The following is a 17,839-nucleotide window of genomic DNA, read 5'->3' on the forward strand; positions in this document are numbered from 1 at the left end:
TTGAGTGAACTTCAAAAACATTTCTGTTTGACTGTGAGACAATGCTAAGAATGACTCTTTCATCCTTTTAATGTTCACCCAATATAAATAACATCACCAGAACAGCTCCTGCCTGATCTGTGTTAGGCATTACAATTCCCTCTTCAAAGGAAGCATGTTCATCAGGCTTTGTTTATCACATCTGACCTGTGTTCCCTCTGATTAGATGACCCCACCATCATTCAGACATCTTTAACTGAGTACCCCTAGTATTCTAAAACAGAAATAATAATTACAGCCCTCTGTCTTTCACCCCTCTGCCGTTCCAGCAGGCAGAAGCTCTAATGTGATTATTTCTCAGGACGCTGTTTGTTCACTAGAGCCTGAGAAGCTGTTCTTGTTGGGAGAACAGTGCTGCTGGCCATGCTGAACACCTCTGCACAAACATGGATCTCTCTGGGAAACCTGTGGGATTATTTTCAGTTTCAAATGTCACAGCAGTTAATATTTTGAATTAAATAACTGAAACATGTTTTATTGTACTCATTTAACAATAGGAACATGATGAAAATTATTAAAAGTATCCAACTTATTTTCCTTTGCTTCCAGGAGCTAATTTGGACTCTGTCCTCTACCAGTGGATATTCCATTTCACTTTCCTGATTTTGTAGCAATAATTTTCAGACCTTCCCTAAACCAAACCTGTTGTTTGTTCTTTTAGTGTATTCCCAGGGGACAAAAGGATTTCTGTCAGAACAGCAGAAGAATTCCTTTCAGGAAGCTGACTGAAAGCAGGGAGGAGTGGGGAGGGGGTGCGTGGCTTGGTGTGCGCGTGCCCCCGATGCTGATGTGCTGATCAGCACACGGATGGTGTGAGCAGGGCTCTCCAGAGAGAGCCAGCTCCAGCGGGAGAGCCATTAATATCCAGCCGTTCTGTCAGTGGGAGCTAAGCATAGTGCACTTATTTAATTTAGACATTAAATCTCTTTCTTAGCACAAACAAACACTCCTTCGCTGGCTTAAAATTCTCCTCGGCAGCTGTGCGCAGATGGAGCTTTTGTCTGCGAGTCTGCTCTTTCAGGAAAGGCTTGGAGGGGGATGTGATCACAGAAATATGGAATTGTTAAGGTCGGAAAATGCCCTTTAGGATCACTGAATTCAGGCATTAGCCTGGCACTGCCATGTGCCTGGAAGCTCTCCCAAGCCCTGTGCTGCCCCGGGCTGGCTGCTCACTGCTGGGGTGAGGGGTGTGCATGACTTAGGTGGCTCCAAGGGCTTTAGGTCATTAAGTAGGTAGAGGTGGTTGGTCAGAACTGCTCTGCTTGGTTTTCAATGGAAATAAACTCAACCCCAAACTAGATGTTTTTAGCTCACTTTCAAAATCCCATCTCTATTACCTAAAACAGGCACTCTCTGGAATTTCTTATACGGTGTACTTGAGCAAGAATAAGATGAACTGTGTTGGTTTTGCATTAATTGACACTCGGTGAGGAGCGAAGAAGCCACCCATGGAAATAATTTTTCTGAGAGAAGCTGCTAAGAGCTTCCTCTGTGCCTAGCAAAATCCAATAGCTGGCTAGCTCTGAGAACTGACAGCCTATTGAACCATTCAGAAGCTGGGTCTGTCTCTGTGTGATCCACATTTTAAAGGCAGGCAAGCCCAGGAAATCACACTTCTGCTTCCAGCTTTGAAGAGGTAACTGGGTGCCGATCGAGCCAGCCCCGGTTCACCGTGCCCACAGGGCCGGCCGGACCCCATTGGCGGCTGGGTGGGGGATGAGAGGCTGTGGGCCCCTGTCCGAGGCTGGGCCGGGCTGTGGATGCTGACATCTTGCTGGCACTAAGCCCTGCCCCACCGATGGCCCGTGCTGAGCTGGGGTCTGCTGGGCCCCGGGAGAGGCTCTGGGCTGGGCCAAGCCCCCTCCACCATGGCCCGCACAGCCCCAGCGGCTGCCGGGCAGAGAGAGGGAAAACCATCAGTCCACAGCTGAAATTGAAGGGGCCAGAGACCAGCCAGAGTGGCTGCCACTGTTCTGGCTGGGCCCCCTGAGATCTTGGCACAGCCCCCAGTGTGGCCTGAAATCCATCACTGTGACTGCTTCAGCCACTGCCTGGTAGAAACCATCATGACCATCCACAGGCCTGGGCGAGATATTAACCCTCACTGCACAGATGAAGCTTCCAAAACATTGATCCTTTCTCAAGTGAGAGAAAAGGACAGAGTGAAGACACATAGAAAACAACATGGAGACACCAAGGTCAGTAAAGAAGGAGTCAAGTCCCAGATGGAAGGAGAATGAGGAAATGCCTTAGCATTGGGCTGAATGTTCTTTTTGTAAGGCCATGGAGATGAACTATGATACACTAGAATATCCCCTTTATTAAAAAGTGTAAAAAAGTGTAAAAAATAAATAAAATAAAAAGTGTAAAAAAATAAAGAAAAGGATGAAGTGTTCAAACTGTAGACAGGAGCAGAGGCATTCATAATGAAGCAAAGCAGATGTTGAAGTAGCTGTGGTCCCATGAGAAGCTTGAACAAGAGAGAGATGAGGGTGATGAAGACCCTTTGCCATCAGGGAAAGACCTCTCTTTCCAGAGATGAACATGATGGCAGAGATGGATGAAGAGAACCTTTGCTTTTGAACAGCTCAAAAAATAATACCCCGTAAGTTGATTTGGCCCATTAAATCGGTTGTGGAAAGGCTGTGAAAATGGGAGGAGCTTCACAATTGCAGATCTTCCAGGCAGCTGCTATTGTGTAAATTAAAAAGCCATGAGAGAACTATTTCTTGTGGAGAAGTCTCCATGGCATGGTGAGAGAAGCTCCTCTCTCTCCAGGAACTGAGGAAAGACTATTATAGAGGTGTCAACTGATGGAAAATCTCAGGTTTTGTCTCTACGTTGTCAGAGGGAAAGAAAAGAAGTTAGGCAGGGGGAAGAAAAGTGTTCTGAAGGCTTTATTCTGATTCTCCTTATTCTTTTAGTTCTGTTAATAAAGTTTTCTTTATACCTTTTAAGTTTTGAGCCTGTTTTGCTCTCCTCCTAATTCATATCTTGCAGCAGGAAATGAATAAATAATCGTAGTGGGTGCACTAGCAATTTTAGTCGGTGCTAAACCCACCACGTTACTTGGTGCATTGGCTGGGAAACTCAAATTGGCAAATCTAAACCACTGCACAAAATTGGTGCTTCTGCCCGGTTTCAAACTGAAACTGCCACATGAGCTAATAATTATTAAAACTGGGATTTGTGCTGGCTTCAATACAGCTAAGTTTTTGGGTTGTTTTTGGGTTTTTTACTTCTGGTAAGAAGGGGTGAGTTCAGATTTTGCCTCTTGATGAACCGAGGTGAAGCTAGGCATTGTCTCAATCTTCAGTGAAACAAATTCCTCACTACTTGATGCTACACATGCTGCAGTAAAAATAAATGTTATTTCCCACAAATACCACCTATGTTAGTATTTCTTTTTAGTTACTGGAAAGATTGCTGGTACTTCCCCTGTTTTTCTACAGGCAATGCCATATAAAAAAAAGAAGGTCTGAGGTTTCCAGGAACGTATATACATGATCTACTGGCAAAGTTTTCTAAAGCCAAAAGGTTGGGTTTTATTTAACAAGATTCATTTAGTCCTTGACAGATCACACAAACTTTCTTTCTTAAGGTCAGATAAAAATCTGTTTCCTGTGCTGCTAACTTATCAGGCACTAGAATATGAAGATCATGGTTTGTAGGGAGAAGTATCTTTTACTAGGCCAGCTGAGAGAGAAGGGAATGTGGGAAACTCTTGAGCACAGGAGCTGTTCATCAGATCTAGAACGTTAATGGCAACTGTCAGATAGTGAATTCACTTCCTTTATACTTAAACAGAATTGAATGCTTTTGAAGTTAGTGTAAACACAGTCTTTTTACTTGTTATCAGAATCTAATGGTATGTGTTTGCCAGCTATTAAGATAAAAACGGCTTTCAGGTCTCCCATTCTTATCTCCTTCGGAGTTTTTTGGCAGGGGTGGGTTTTTTTGTTTGTTTTGGTTTGTTGTTGTTTGGGTTTGGTTTTTTTTTGTCTTTCCTTTTTGAAGGAAGAAATAAAGATAACTTTGGAGAGTGTTTTCTGTGATGCCCACTGACTGTAGAACTTGGTTGAGAGTGTGATTTGGCAGCAAAAGCTTTGGAGGTATACTGTAACGGTGGGAGGAGTGACAGTGGAGTTTGAGATGGGCATGTTTCCTTTTTCCTTTATTTGCTTTCTAGCTTACAATTTAGATTTGATATTTTGGAATTTTCTTGTTGTTGGTGGCATGAATGGGGCCACCCTTCTGTGAGTGTCCCCTACAGTTCTGCTGTAAGTTCATTCTTTCCTCTTGAGAGCAGGACTAAGGTTCCCATCTATGTAGGGGTAATGTGTGCCATAAAGAGTCCTGCTATCTTCATGCTTTCATATGAAATGGTTTAGATTGGATATTAGGAAAAATTCTTCACTGAAAGGGTTGTCAAGCCCTGGCACAGGCTGCCCAGGGCAGTGGTGGAGCCCATATTCTCATGGAGAGATTTAAAAGGCATGTAGATGTGGCACATGGTTAGTGGTGGGTTTGGCAGTGCTGGTTTAATGGTTGGACTCAGTGATCTTAGAGATGTTTTTCAACCTAAACATTTCTCTGCTTCTATGCTTCATGTGTGGATGACAGCATGAGGATTGCAGCTGAATGCCCAGTGTGTGGCACAATCTTTGCATTAGCTGTCTGGGGTGTTATTTTGCCCAGAGCTAGACCTTATTTGGGAGCTAGGTTGTTAGAAATTCAACTTAATAGATCAAATATTTAGACCAGATGATGTTTGTCAGGGTGTGATACTGCCTTCCTGGATCCCAGCTCTGTGCTGTGGGTGCAGCCAAGCTGTCCGGGCTGCCAGCTGGCACTAAGAGGTGAGGGCTTTAGCTACAATACATGTTTCTTGCACTGAGACCTCAGTCAGGATTTAATAGGAATTAAGTCTGATAGAAGAAGTTATAAAGTAATGATCACATCTTCAGTGATGCATTTTTCCCCTCAGTATTTCTTTATTCTGCATCCTCTGGTAGGAAAAAAACACATGTAAACAGGGTTCAGTGGAGTACAAACATCACCAAAGCTGATGTGATTTCAGAGATAAAATCAGCTGAAAACTAATTATCATAATATTTAACTTTCTAATACTATCACAAGTGTCAATATCCTGTAATCTGATAATCTGATGTGCCTTTTTCCTTACAGTGTTAGTGAATCCTGTAGGTCTCGCTGCCTGACAGTGGCAGTCTGTCATTGTTGCTGATCCAACTGTATTGAGTGTGAGCTCTAAATAATTAAAATTGTGTGCTTGTATTAGGAAAAAAGGCAAGAAACTTCAGTAGCAGAATATCCTGAAACACTGGAGTGCAGCTTTTAGCATTTCCTTCTGTAATTGCTGTCTCTTAGTTTGCAAGAAAGATGTGACCCTCTTGAGTGAGATGGACTGGTATTAGTGAGATATGCAGTCCCACAGTTATTTGTGTAATTGCATAATTATTTGTCTGAAAAAGCGAGGGTTTTTTACATGGTGAGAAGAAAGGTCTCTCTAGGTGGGACTAATGTGGAACACATTTTTTATTATATCACCTGGAGGAGGAAAATGCACACGAAGGAGTTTCTGCTGCTGTTCCTTGCTGTTGTTTGTATTTTAAGACTGGGAGCACAGCAAGGCGGCTGATCATTGAAGGCCATGAGCCAAGGCCCCATCCTTGACATGTCATGTCTTACTAAAGCTTTTGAAGAAGCAAAGCAAAATACTGTGAACTAGACTCTCTTGGTGCCCGAGAGGCTCCATCTATTCTGGTAGCAGAAGCAAAGAAGAAATTTTATGAGAGTGAAAAAATTGCCCTATTGATTCTGGAGCTCAGTTAGTCTCAGTGATTTCTCTGTGTGCAAACCTTGTTCAGTTGCTATTTTCTGCCTTTGTCGTGATTTCAGTGAGGGAGGTGGAAAGGAAATGTAGTATCATTTGACCTAAATACGAGCTGTAAGTGGAAAAGCATCGGGAAGAGCAACAGGAAGATGCTGATTCCTCTGGGCTGCTGGTGCTGCAGTGCTTTGTTCTGTACCAGCCCTCCTTGTGCTGAGTGTATGGATTTACTGGGTTTGTGTGCATTATTTCAGCAATAAGTTGCTTTACTTTGGCAAGGGTGTAACTGATAAACCTGTTGTTTTGTCTTAATGGGTTTGGACACCCTAAGATGTATCTTAACTATCTTGAGTCTAATACCTATAGCTGAGTGACTTGGATGCAGTAATAATTTAAGTCCTAGTCACACAATTTTGAAAATAACAGGAAATCTTTTTATATTTATGTTGACTAGATGTATGTTCTCAGATGGATTTCAGCATTTTATATTATATTTTATTGACTGTTGGGTTTTTACCCTAAAAGTCACTGTGTTATCTTAATCATAGCAAGTAACCTTTCTCATGTGTGAAATGGGGATAACACTGGGTAAACTTAGAAATGTTGCGTGGGGTGGTTGAAGTATTTTGGTCCCTCTAAAATAAATCTGTGTACATGTGTGCCAGAAATGTACTTTGCTTTGTGCCCAGGTTCAGTTGATGACACTTCTGTGAGTCAATGACAGAGCCAGGAACAGAAAGCTGCTAAAATTACTGATAGGTTGGGGGCCACTGTGATGGTTGGGTCAGAACTTGCTTGGTATTGATGTGTGGGGTTTGAATATTCCTCATTGGCATCCCTTGCAAGACCTGCAGGACATCTCTCTCCTATTTAAGTTACTGAGACAGGAGGGGTGGATAGGCTGTTACTCAGACTGTTGTCCCCCACTGATGGATGTGTAGAAGGAAAGGCATGTGGCAGGATCACAATTTGCCCATCAGAAGCCTGGAGTGGGGACCTCTGTGCTTGGTGAGGACATCATCTGCTGTGCTTCTCTGGCCCCTTATCCAGTAGAACTCCTTTCTGCAACACAGTTCAGACTGAAGTGTGCCTGATACTGTCAGATGTTGAACATAAAATTATACAGGGACATTACATCTTTGGGAACCTCATAGAAATGTCTCTGGTTCCTGCTGTGCTTGCTTTGCCATACTGCATTAGGTGCAGGTGGACAGGGAAAGGGATTCTTCAAGTCTCTTAAAAAAGAACTTCAAAACTCTGGAAGGAAACTTCATGGCTAAAGGAAGGTTGATGGGATCCCCCATGAAAACAGCAAAATGGAAAGGCTGCCAGGGACTTTGCTTGCTGCAGGGAGGACTAGGAGGGAGGTGCACGAAGGTGAGTGAGATCTCAGTTTCTAGCTAGAAATAGAAATGTTTCTAGTTGTAACAATTAGAAAGGGTGAGAAGGAAGAGTGAATGGAACAAAAAGGAAACAAGTACTTGGGAAGGCAAAAGCCCCTGGTCTAGCCTGCTTTACCAACCTGATTGACTTAGTCATTCATGGATGTTAGGAGGTGGATTTGCTTTCTGCAGAAATCATTTGCCAGGTGGCTGCTGGCATTTTCTGCTGCTTTCCAGTGCTTTTCCTGTGTGCATATTTGAAGCCAGTGGTTTTCCTGTTGAAGAACTCGAAAGACTAAAGCTTGACATCCTTAGCTTCACTCTAAAGGGAAACACAGGGCATTTTAGCATGGCATGCCATGAGAGATACTGGCATCATTTCAATGCTGAAAGCTTGCTGTGTGCTCTGGTCCACAGGGTATTGCTGGCCTGACTTCTGCACAGAAAACTGTCCTGCCCCAAATTTCCCTGGAAGTCATGGCCTCCTTCCCATGACCCTTCAGCACTGCTGTGTGCCAGGTCTGCTTGCTGCTTGCCTTCACTCCCCACAGCCCATGCTGCTCACTCCATGTCTCTGGCAGCAGCAGTGGGAGTTGTGTGCCTGGCTGTGTTTGCAAATTTGGTCTTTAGGTGCTCCCATTTTGTTGATGGCTGGAGAGATCATACAGAACATACAGAGGGGCATGGCTGTGTGCACTGAATAACAATGAAATGCCTGGTTTGTGTTACTGTTTGAACATGGTTTGAAGAGAACCTTCATGGTGTTTGTGTTCAGAGCTTCTCTTGAAGCAAGGGCAAGCTTAAAGGGAAAGAAAAAGTGACAGAATTTCACATCTCAGCCACCACCTCCCAGAGCAGCCCCCCTATGTCTGTCAGACATCACTGCCCCTTCCAGAAACCCTCCCTGCCTTTAAGAAGTAGCACTAAGGATGCTGGAGGTGAGTTATCTTTAGAGGAGAACTCTGCTGTCAGAGTGGGTATGACTGCTATGTTTAGCTGTGCTGAATTATTTTGGATAAATGTTTCTGTGGTATGGACTAGCTTCTAATGACTCTGTAATACACAGCTCTGCAAAACAGCTTCTAAGAACTCTCTCTGGGGAAGGCTGTGCTTTCCATTGAGAGAGAGATGAGATTGCAGGAGTTGCACTTACCTTCCTAAAAAACTAATAAACATTTCAGCAGGGTGAGGTAACTAAGTGTTATCCTGATATCTTGTAACAACTTTCTTTGAATAGGGGAAGACTTTATTAACACTGTAGTGCTGGAGCAATGCTCTGCAGCTAACATTTGCAAAATCTCTTCAGTTTTGTATATCATTATTTGAACAGATCTTATTCATCCTTAAAGATTTTACTTTAGCAAAGAAAAAGCAGATGTGTGTACATGTGATCCGGAGGCATGAAAGAATATGGGTATGCACACATGCTTTTTTCTTTCAAATAGGAGATTCAGACAATTCAGACAGAAGAAAGGTCTTTATTTTGTGGTCATCTGTGATCTTCCATTCAGCTAAACCAAGAGACTCCAAATCCTGGGAGTGCAGGAACCAGGGATCAGGAGCCTATGCATGGATTTAGTGTAAATGCAGTAATGCTTGAACCAGGAAAGCATGGCAGCAACCCACCAGCTCATTTCATTTTCAGTACTGACTGTCCTAGATTTTGCTCCTGGTGGCTTACCAGAGCAGGTGAGAGAAGACTGAAGCCTTTACAGATTTGTCCGTGGTCATGGGGAGCACAGAAAAGGGCACATGGTGGCATCAGCAGGAATAGATCATGAGCACAGTGCTTTTTCTAGAGCAAGTGAAGATTTTACCACAAATAACTCATCCTGTTCTGTCCTTCTTATCTTTCCCTCAGCCTTGCAAAATGCATTTCACATACACAATGTGTCCCTGCTTGAGCCAGTTATCTGCCTCTCAACAGCTACTTACTCTTCCAAAGTACTCTGTTACTGCTTGGGTTTGATTTTTATATATATATGCAGTCATTTTGTTATTGTGCTGCTTGTGTGTGGATGCAAAACTGCCTTAGCTCCCTGCACTCCATCTCACTGCAGTATTGATGTTGCTAAACATGGTGGTAAAATTAATTGTATTATGTTCTCTATTTATGAACTAGTTTATTACTTTAATTATTTATTGCTACTGCAGCTAATTTGATTTAGGCAATATTTAGTTCTGTTTCAGTAACTTAATTTTAAAAACAAACTTCTGGTTTGAATTCATTGGCATTAAGAACCCGTTATTGATTAGCTTGGCCTTAAACTATGTGAGGAGGAGAGTGGCTGTGTGCCATGCTAAGCCTTCAGACCAGAATGTTAACAGGAGGCTGCACTTATTTTTCTGGGAATATTTCTTTGGAAAGTGTATGAAGACTTTCAGATATGTAAGGAAAGTCAAAGCCCTTCAACAATTTCTCTGGCTTGAACTTATTTTTATAAAAAAGAATAAAGTAAAGAATGCAGAACTGAATAATTGCAATACATCTCCCACTTTTGTACCTCCATCAGGGTTCAGACATGCCTTTACTACAGTTTATTGTGGGGAAGTGGTAATATTACCTGCAGTCATGACATTCAGTCTACCCATCTGTGTATCTCTTCAGTTCTGCTCTCCAATTTGAAGAGCTTAATTCAAAGCCTATTAAAATCAATCATGAGGCTTCCTCTTTCTCTTTATTTCATACTATAGCTCCCGTGACTCTCTGGCTTTTCTCTGTGTTGCCACTTTCTGCTGACTCTTCATGATTTAAAGATGAAGAGGTTAAATGGTCTCTCTTCTACCATCTCCAATTACCTGTGATAAAGCTGAAGGGCTCTGCTTGAAAGTGGAAAGCCAAGGTCTTGTTTGTAAATTGGAGTTCAAGGTCAGTTTGTAGACTGTTCTTGAGGGGTGATCCTGCTTTTCCATTCGTCCCACAGTGACACTCTGTATTTGGTGACCTGTCCTGCCGTGACCCTGCAAGGCTATGTCCAGAGGTGAGGTAAATTATCTTTAATGCCAGTTCTTTTGCTCTGCAGTAGTGTACTGGTTTTGCATTAATTGACATTTGGTGAGAAGGGAAGAAGCCACCCACAGTAATGATTTTTCTGGGAGAGGCTGTTAAGAGCTTCTGTGCCTAGCAAAAACCAATAGCTGGCTAGCTTTGAGAATTGACAACCTACTGAACCATTTAGAAGCTGTGTCTGCCTCTGTGAGATTTACATTTACTCCTGGCTCCAGGGGCAGGAGTGGCCACTGCTGACCCAGTCTGGGAGCAGCCGTGTGGCCAAGACTGCACAGCCAGTCTAACCTGAGGCGGTGCCACGCGGCTGTGGCTATCTCAGTATGGCTCTCAGTGAACTTTCATTTGTTTATCCATTTTCTTATCTAGCCATGCTGTGAACAGAAAGACAAAGGCAATGGCAGCAGCTTTTCTTACATTTTTTTTCAGTGCCCTGCATGAAGAAAAGGCGCGGGGTAAGGCTGGCAGCTCGCACGGTGTCGAGGGCAGAGAGCACCTGACCAACAGAGAGGCATGGCAAGTGATTGCCCCAGTGCACAGCCTGGATGAGAAAGATCAACCTTTCAGCACGGCAGAACTCTATAAAAACTGTTTCAGTTGATAATGCTTGAGAACACATAAACCTAAGAGCACCAGTTCTCTCCTGAATCAGGAAAAGGTGAAAACACATAGAAAAAACATGAACACTGAAGTCAGTGAAGAAGGAATAAAAGTCTAAATAGGAAAGGATTGATGAGATGCCTTGGTTTTGGGCTGAAATTCTCTTTGTAAGGCTATGGTGAAGATATATTTTTGATGTATCAGACTGTTTTTTCCCTGTAATTCATGAAGTGCATGGGGGTGGGGGGAGATGCAGCATTCACCCTCAGCCCATGAGAAAAAGGCACTCGTGCTAGAATGTGTGGATGCTGAAAAGCTGTAATCTAATGAGATTAGATTAAAGAGAAATGAGAAACTTTGGCCCAGAAACAGAGGAAGAAAAACCTCTGTTCCCAGAGATAAAAGAAGAAAACTTATTTTTTTATGCTAGAACAGCTCATCCCAAAATTGTAGCCCATAAGTTGGCATGGCCCATGAAAGCAACTTTGGGAAAGCTGCAAGTCGTGGGAGAGACTTGCACACTGTGAACAGATTTTCCTTTCCTGGGTGGTTGATTTGCTGTGACATTGAAGCCACATGAGAACTGTTTGTTGTGGAGAAGTCTCCATGGCATAGTGAGAGAAACTTCTCTCTATACAAGAACTGATGAAAGACTATTACAGAGGTGGTACCTGATTGAAAATCACAGGTTTTGTCTCTGTGTTGTCATTTGGGAAAGAAAAGAAGTCAGGCAGGGGGAGGAAAAATGTTCTTAAGGTTTTATTCTGGTTCTTATTCTTTTAGTTCTGTTAATAAAGTTTTCTTTATACCTTTTAAGTTTTGAGCCTGCTTTGCCTTCCTCCTAATTCATATCTCACAAGAGGAAATGAGTAAATAATTCTAGTAGGTGCCCTGGTGATTCTAGCCAGTGCTAAACCCACTACATTGTTTAGTACACTGGTCAGGAAACTCAAATTAGCAAACCTAAACCACTACAAGTAATTTTTCTGATCACAGTAGTTCAAAATGAAGAAATCCAGCATGGTCCAAAAGTCGAGGGATGTTTTCAGGTGGTCAGCCACAGCACTGGGTTTGTTTACAGTCTGTTTGAACATGTGCCAGTTCAGCTCTCCTGTGGCCAAGCCAAGGAGGTGGTGCTGCTGCCCAGCCAGTGGAGGCTGTGGCTCTGTGCCACTCCATGGTTCTTGCATTGGGTCTGGAAAGCTGTAGTTTCAGTTCTGTGCCTCAAATGCTGCATATGCTTCCTAACAGATATAAAATGCTGTGGGTCCTCATGGTTCTCTTCTGCAGATGCACGTCATCCTTTTTTCTGTTCTTTAGCTCTGTTCTTGAGCTCTTCTATCAGAAAGTGAACTGCTGAGGGAGGCTTTCTGTAACCTCCTTACTCTGATGAGTATCTATTGTGGTTTGACACTGATAACATATTTAGGAATTATCATCAAAACCACATTAAACACAGAATTTTCACTTAGAACAACAAAAACAACTAAACTAAACAGAAGGAAAACAGTTCCCCACACCAGATCCAACAATAATCACAGCACAGAACAAAAAAGACAAATTACACAAAAATCCACCCCTGGACCTTTCACTGCAATTATGGTAAAACTTTCATACTATAATTCTGCTTAATAATATGATTCAATACTTGTTATTTCTCCCAATTAATATTCTTAACTCAAAGTCCTCATGACAGCCCACAATTCTCCACCAGAAAGACTGTTGTGGTTTGACACTGGCCAAACGCCAGGCACCCATGAAAGATGTTAACTCACCCTCCCCTGCCACAGCTGAGCAGAGGAGAAAAAAACAATTAACAAAGGGTTCATGAGTTGAGATAAGGACCAGGAGATAGCACATCAGGTTCAAAACAGAGTCAACTCAAAGGTACAGAGTGAATTTATTACTATCAGAAGCAGATGAGGATAATGAGAAGTAAAATAAGCCCTTAAAAACACTTTCCCCTGCCCCCAACCCTTCCCTCCTTCCCACTGGCAGTGCAGGGAGATAGGGGATGGGGGTTTGGTCAGGTCAGCCTCATCACCTGAAGTCTTCTTCTGCTGCTCTGGGAGAGGAATCCTTCCCCTGCTATGCTGTGGAGTCCCTCCCATGGGAAAAAATTCCCTGTGAACTTCTCCAGCGTGAGTCCACTCTCACAAGCAGCAGTCCTGCCAAAACTGCTGCAACACGGGTCACTCTTTCCACGGGGTGCATCCTCCACAGGCGGCTGCTCCGGCCTGGAAGCAACAGAGCCTCTCTCCACTGGGTCTTCCACTGATCACAGCCTCCTCCAGGCACCCACCTGCTCCAGCATGGGCACCTCTGCCACAGGCTGCAGGTGGATTTTCTGGATCCCCTGTGGATCCTCATGGGCTGTGCATGGTTCTCTGTACCCCCCATGGATCCCCATGGGCTGTGAATGGATCTCAGTATCCCCTGTGGATCCCCATGGGCTGTGCATGGTTCTCTGGACCCCCCATGGATCCCCATGGGCTGTGCATGGCTCTCTGTACCCCCCCATGGATCCCCATGGGCTGTGCATGGATCTCAGTATCCCACATGGATCCCCATGGGCTGTGCATGGCTCTCTGTACCCCCCATGGATCCCCCTGGGCTGTGCATGGATCTCTGTACCCCCCATGGCTCCCCATGGGCTGTGCATGGTTCTCTGTAACCCCCCATGGCTCCCCCTGGGCTGTGCATGGCTCTCTGTACCCCCCATGGATCCCCATGGGCTGTGCGTGGCTCTCTGTACCCCCCATGGATCCCCCTGGGCTGTGCATGGCTCTCTGTACCCCCCATGGCTCCCCCTGGGCTGCAGGGGCACACCATGGCTTCACCATGGTCTCACCACAGCCTGCAGAGGAATCTCAGCTCCAGCACCTGAAGCACCTCCTCCTCTCATCCACTGACCTGGTGTTGCCTTGTTGTTTCCCTCACATTCTCACCTTCTCCTCTTCTCAGGCTAGAAGAGAAATAGTGCATGTCTCACTTTGTTTTGATTTTCTTCTCAAATATGTTATCACAGAAGTGTTACCAACCTCTCTCATTGTCCCAGCCTTGGCCAGCAGCATGTCCATCTTCAGAGCCATCAGAGGTTGGCTTTACCCAACATGGTGGAAGCTTCCAGCAGCTTCTCACAGAAGCCACCTCTGTGGACCCCCACTACCAAAAACCAGGCCATGCAAAACCAACATAGTATCATGTACTTATTCTGTACAACACTATGCTGTTTAGAGCATATGCAGTGATATTAAACAGCTGCTACATCTTAAGCCAGAGGTAACTGCAGCAGTCCTGGAGTGCCTGTGTAAGCTCACATCAAATTCCCATGGATGAAGGGCTCTATTAAAAATGTAAGATCATTATCATTAATCTTGAAAGTGGACCCATGCATTTAACATATATGATTATAAACTTCAAAACAAGATGATTTAATCTGATGAAGCATCTGGGAATTGTTTTTTCATTATCACATTTTAGAGAGTGAAAAGTCTTTCTGTTCTCTCGGAGGATTTTGTGGGATTAGTTGCTGCTGTTTGCTGTTTCATATTCCTGCAAATGTTTGTACAATTATGTGCATCTGTAGCTCACTCTGCATCCTTCTTGGGGGGTTCTGCATGGCCTTCCCCAGTGATATGCTGAGATGGTTCCCTTCAGAGGGCAGAGAAAATGGGAAAAGCTGTTCCCGTGATAAGTTTGAAAAATGATCTGACAATATGTGCAGGAGTTTACTGATGTGGCAAGGTGGTTTCTTATGCAATCAGTTTGGGAATAACCATACTGACTCAGAAAAATCACCTGATAAGGAGATTTTTTCAGTATGAAATGCAATAGCAGCTATGCACTGATACTTTCACTGAAGGGCTGTCTGAATTCCCTTATAAACCCCTGACAGCAGGTCCTACTGTCCAGCCAGCAGCTCTGACCACACATTTGCAGAGGTGTCTGGTCCTGGTGATTGCAATTTTTGCTTATGAAGAAAGAGCTTTCTTGGTTGGATTTTAAGATAAGTGGTACAGACAGTCAGAAGTCACTGTGAGAATGTGTTTTTATCTGATAAGGACAGCTCATCCCAGTATGGATTTTCAAACTATTTGCTATTGTGGCAAAACCTGATCTTAGACTTTTCTATTAGAATAAAGCCCAGTAGAGGCAAAACCAAATCATCTAAATTTAAAATGAGTAAAGACTTCATTTCATCAATTTAGCTGCCTGGTTGTTCTCCACATATTCAGGAACTTTACTAGAAAAGAGATGCAGAGCAGGAGAGAAAGAGGTAAATAGACAATGGGAAGGGAAAGGGGGTACTTGGTGATGGTGCAATTTCCACACCTGGCTGAGATATCAAGCTGATGTGTCGAAGAGCTAGCAGCTTTTTGAGAGTGTGGGACCAGGCAAGTGTAAAAGTGGTGGAAATATCTTGTAATGGAAAATGCTCAAATTCCTACTAGGGAAGGACCATGGTAGGCTTATAATTTTTTTCCAAAAATAATCTACTTCTGGCCAGACAGGCATGTTTAAATTCGATCAGGGCATAAGGCTCTTAAATCACATAATTTCACAGGATTTTTAAGACTATTACAAGTTTTTCTTGAGATATTGCTTTCCTGTTTACAGAGGAGAGGAGATACTGATACTGTGAGTGGGCAGAGCAAGGTTGCTTGGGAATAAGGATACTCCAGAGAGTCTTAAAGAATAAAAATTCAATGGGAAGTTTCTCCCTGTTCTTCTTGGATAGAAACAGTACAGCACAAGCAGAAAGAATGACAGAGAAAAGAGAAATTTGTAAATAATTTGAGCAATACTAGCTTATAATATAATTTGAGCATATGCCCTCTCATAATTTTTTGACTAGATTGAAAGATACCTTAAGGCTGTTGGCTTTATGGCAGCCAGCCTCAGGTCTTGGTGTCTTAAGTATTAATGATCTTTTCACAAAGAAGATATGAGTAAAATGGTATCTTTTTGCAGACTTTTAAAACTTAATTATTTTACAAAGATAAACTTAGTTAATAGAATCAATTGACACCTGCAGCTGAACTGGCTAACACGTTCTCTTTCCTCAAATGCTTAACCTCTTCTAATTAATACTATTTTGCAGTCTGCTGTAGTATACCTAACTTTGTTCAGCCATGTGGAAACCAGGGGTTTCTTTTCTAAGAACTCAAAGTTCGGACTTAACGATGTTGGAGGTCTTTTCCAACATAAATGATTCTGTAATTTAACTGTACCATCAATTCCAAATCCCAGGTCTACACTTTTCCTTGGAAATAGGAATGTTTAAGATGCATTTTTCACTTTTCAATGCAGCAGTGTAATTACCAAGCCTGTTTCCACCAAGCACATCTCCGTAGCTCCACATGGAGGTCATGCATTCCTCTAGAAAAACTATTTCAAATCTTGTCAAAGTCAGAAATTTAGAAGCATGTACAATATGTAAAGCAAATGTAAACAGGAGAGGAACTCCTGTTATGCCTCTTGCTTTGCTTTTAAAGCAATTCCATCAAGATAATTTCCAGTCAATGACTTTAAACTCCTCTGTGCATCTGCATGTCTCAAGGAAGGACTGAGGATATTGCTGAAAATTTAAATAATGATTTTGGAAACCAATAGCTACATGAAATGAGTACATCTGCCAGTCAGTGCAGTCCCCACACGTGGCAGCAAAGTAGGTTTTAAAATATGAGGTGAGACAGTGCTCTTTGTGACATTGCACACCAAGTTGTACTCCTCTTGATAAAGATAATTTTTAACAGTTTTTTGTCTGTTAGCACAAAACAAGTAATTAAAGTCAGGTGAAGTTTTGTGCTTGTACAGTGGCTTGATTATAACTTTAAAACATGATGGTTAATAAGAAAGATCAGAAGTAAAAAGGGATGTTAATTTTACTTGGTCTGTAATATTGCAGCAGTTATGTTCAATCATTTGTGAGAAAGAAGGCTGTAAAATACATCCTGTAATGAGGTTACAGTAAAACCAAACATCATCATCAATAACAAAGTCTCACTATATATTTATTGATCTCTAAATAAAGTGTGATTGGAGTAAATATGATGGGAGACATTTAATTAAACTGAATGGAGTGTTGTAAACATCACATTGCAATGAAAACAGAAAATTAATACATTGGCAGACCACATAGTTAAGACTCCAAAATGCATTTATAACTATGTCCTTTTGATAAATGTTTCAGCACCTCTGTGAATGCCTTCAAACTGATTCATGGATGTCCAAGTTCCATAGTACCTCACCCAGGCTCTGTCAGGCCTGTGGTCTTATTTTCAGTTAAAACACTGCAAGTAAAGAATGTTTTCCATAAGGAAACCTGGCTAATACACATAACTCCATAAAAAGAAAATACAGCTTGCATTGGAAGGATTAAGGAGTGTATTGTCACAGATGTCAAATGGTTATGATTGTGATGGCAGTAAACCTTTTTCTGATGATTGCTTCTTTTCTCTTATTGATATTTTCTGTATGAACATCAAAATACAATTAATTTGATCCAATATTTGCTAATATGGTTCTGCTCCATTCTTCTGTTTTGTTTTGAAATTGCTGGATCCAGAAATGAGGATCCTGTGCTAAGAGATGAAACCTTGTCTTACGATGCAGTTCCTGCTAGAGGCATTGTTTGGAATAGCTGATGAAAGCCCTAAATCTTCTGCCTTACTGCAGTAGAGTTTGCTACTTGTATTCACCATGAAAAACTACTCTGTTGCCTCTATGTAAATACCTCCTCCTTTTTTGTGTCCTTTTTTATTTTTTGAAGGTGATCTAGACAGTCATGCTCAACTGGACCAAGGTGGTGTTGTCCTGTGGCTCTGTAGAATCACCACAGAGAAGCTACATAGGGCACACTGATGAGTCTGACTCTCAAACATCTCTGCCTTTCACAGCAGGAACAAAGCTTAAGTTTCTTTGCTGCTTTTCCAATCAGACCAGTGCCCAATTGAT

At 42.6% G+C, this 17,839-nt stretch overlaps 1 protein-coding gene across 8 annotated transcripts in view; it reads left to right on the forward strand.

Annotated features, from left to right (window-relative positions):
* FSTL4 (follistatin like 4) overlaps positions 1-17,839 on the forward strand; it is a 205,823-nt gene that overhangs the window by 25,960 nt on the left and 162,024 nt on the right. Inside the window, exon 3 of one of the 8 annotated variants that reach the window (XM_023936085.2) lies at positions 10,197-10,253. The exons of the other annotated variants lie outside the window; for them this stretch is intronic. Within the exon in view, the coding sequence (XP_023791853.1) occupies positions 10,244-10,253 (10 nt within the window). The 5' untranslated portion in view covers positions 10,197-10,243. The remainder of the gene's footprint in view (positions 1-10,196; positions 10,254-17,839) is intronic. 8 annotated transcript variants of the gene reach the window in all.

This window comes from Cyanistes caeruleus, chromosome 15, assembly GCF_971803275.1.
Source record: "Cyanistes caeruleus chromosome 15, bCyaCae1.hap1.1, whole genome shotgun sequence".
Taxonomy (NCBI): Eukaryota; Metazoa; Chordata; class Aves; order Passeriformes; family Paridae; genus Cyanistes; species Cyanistes caeruleus.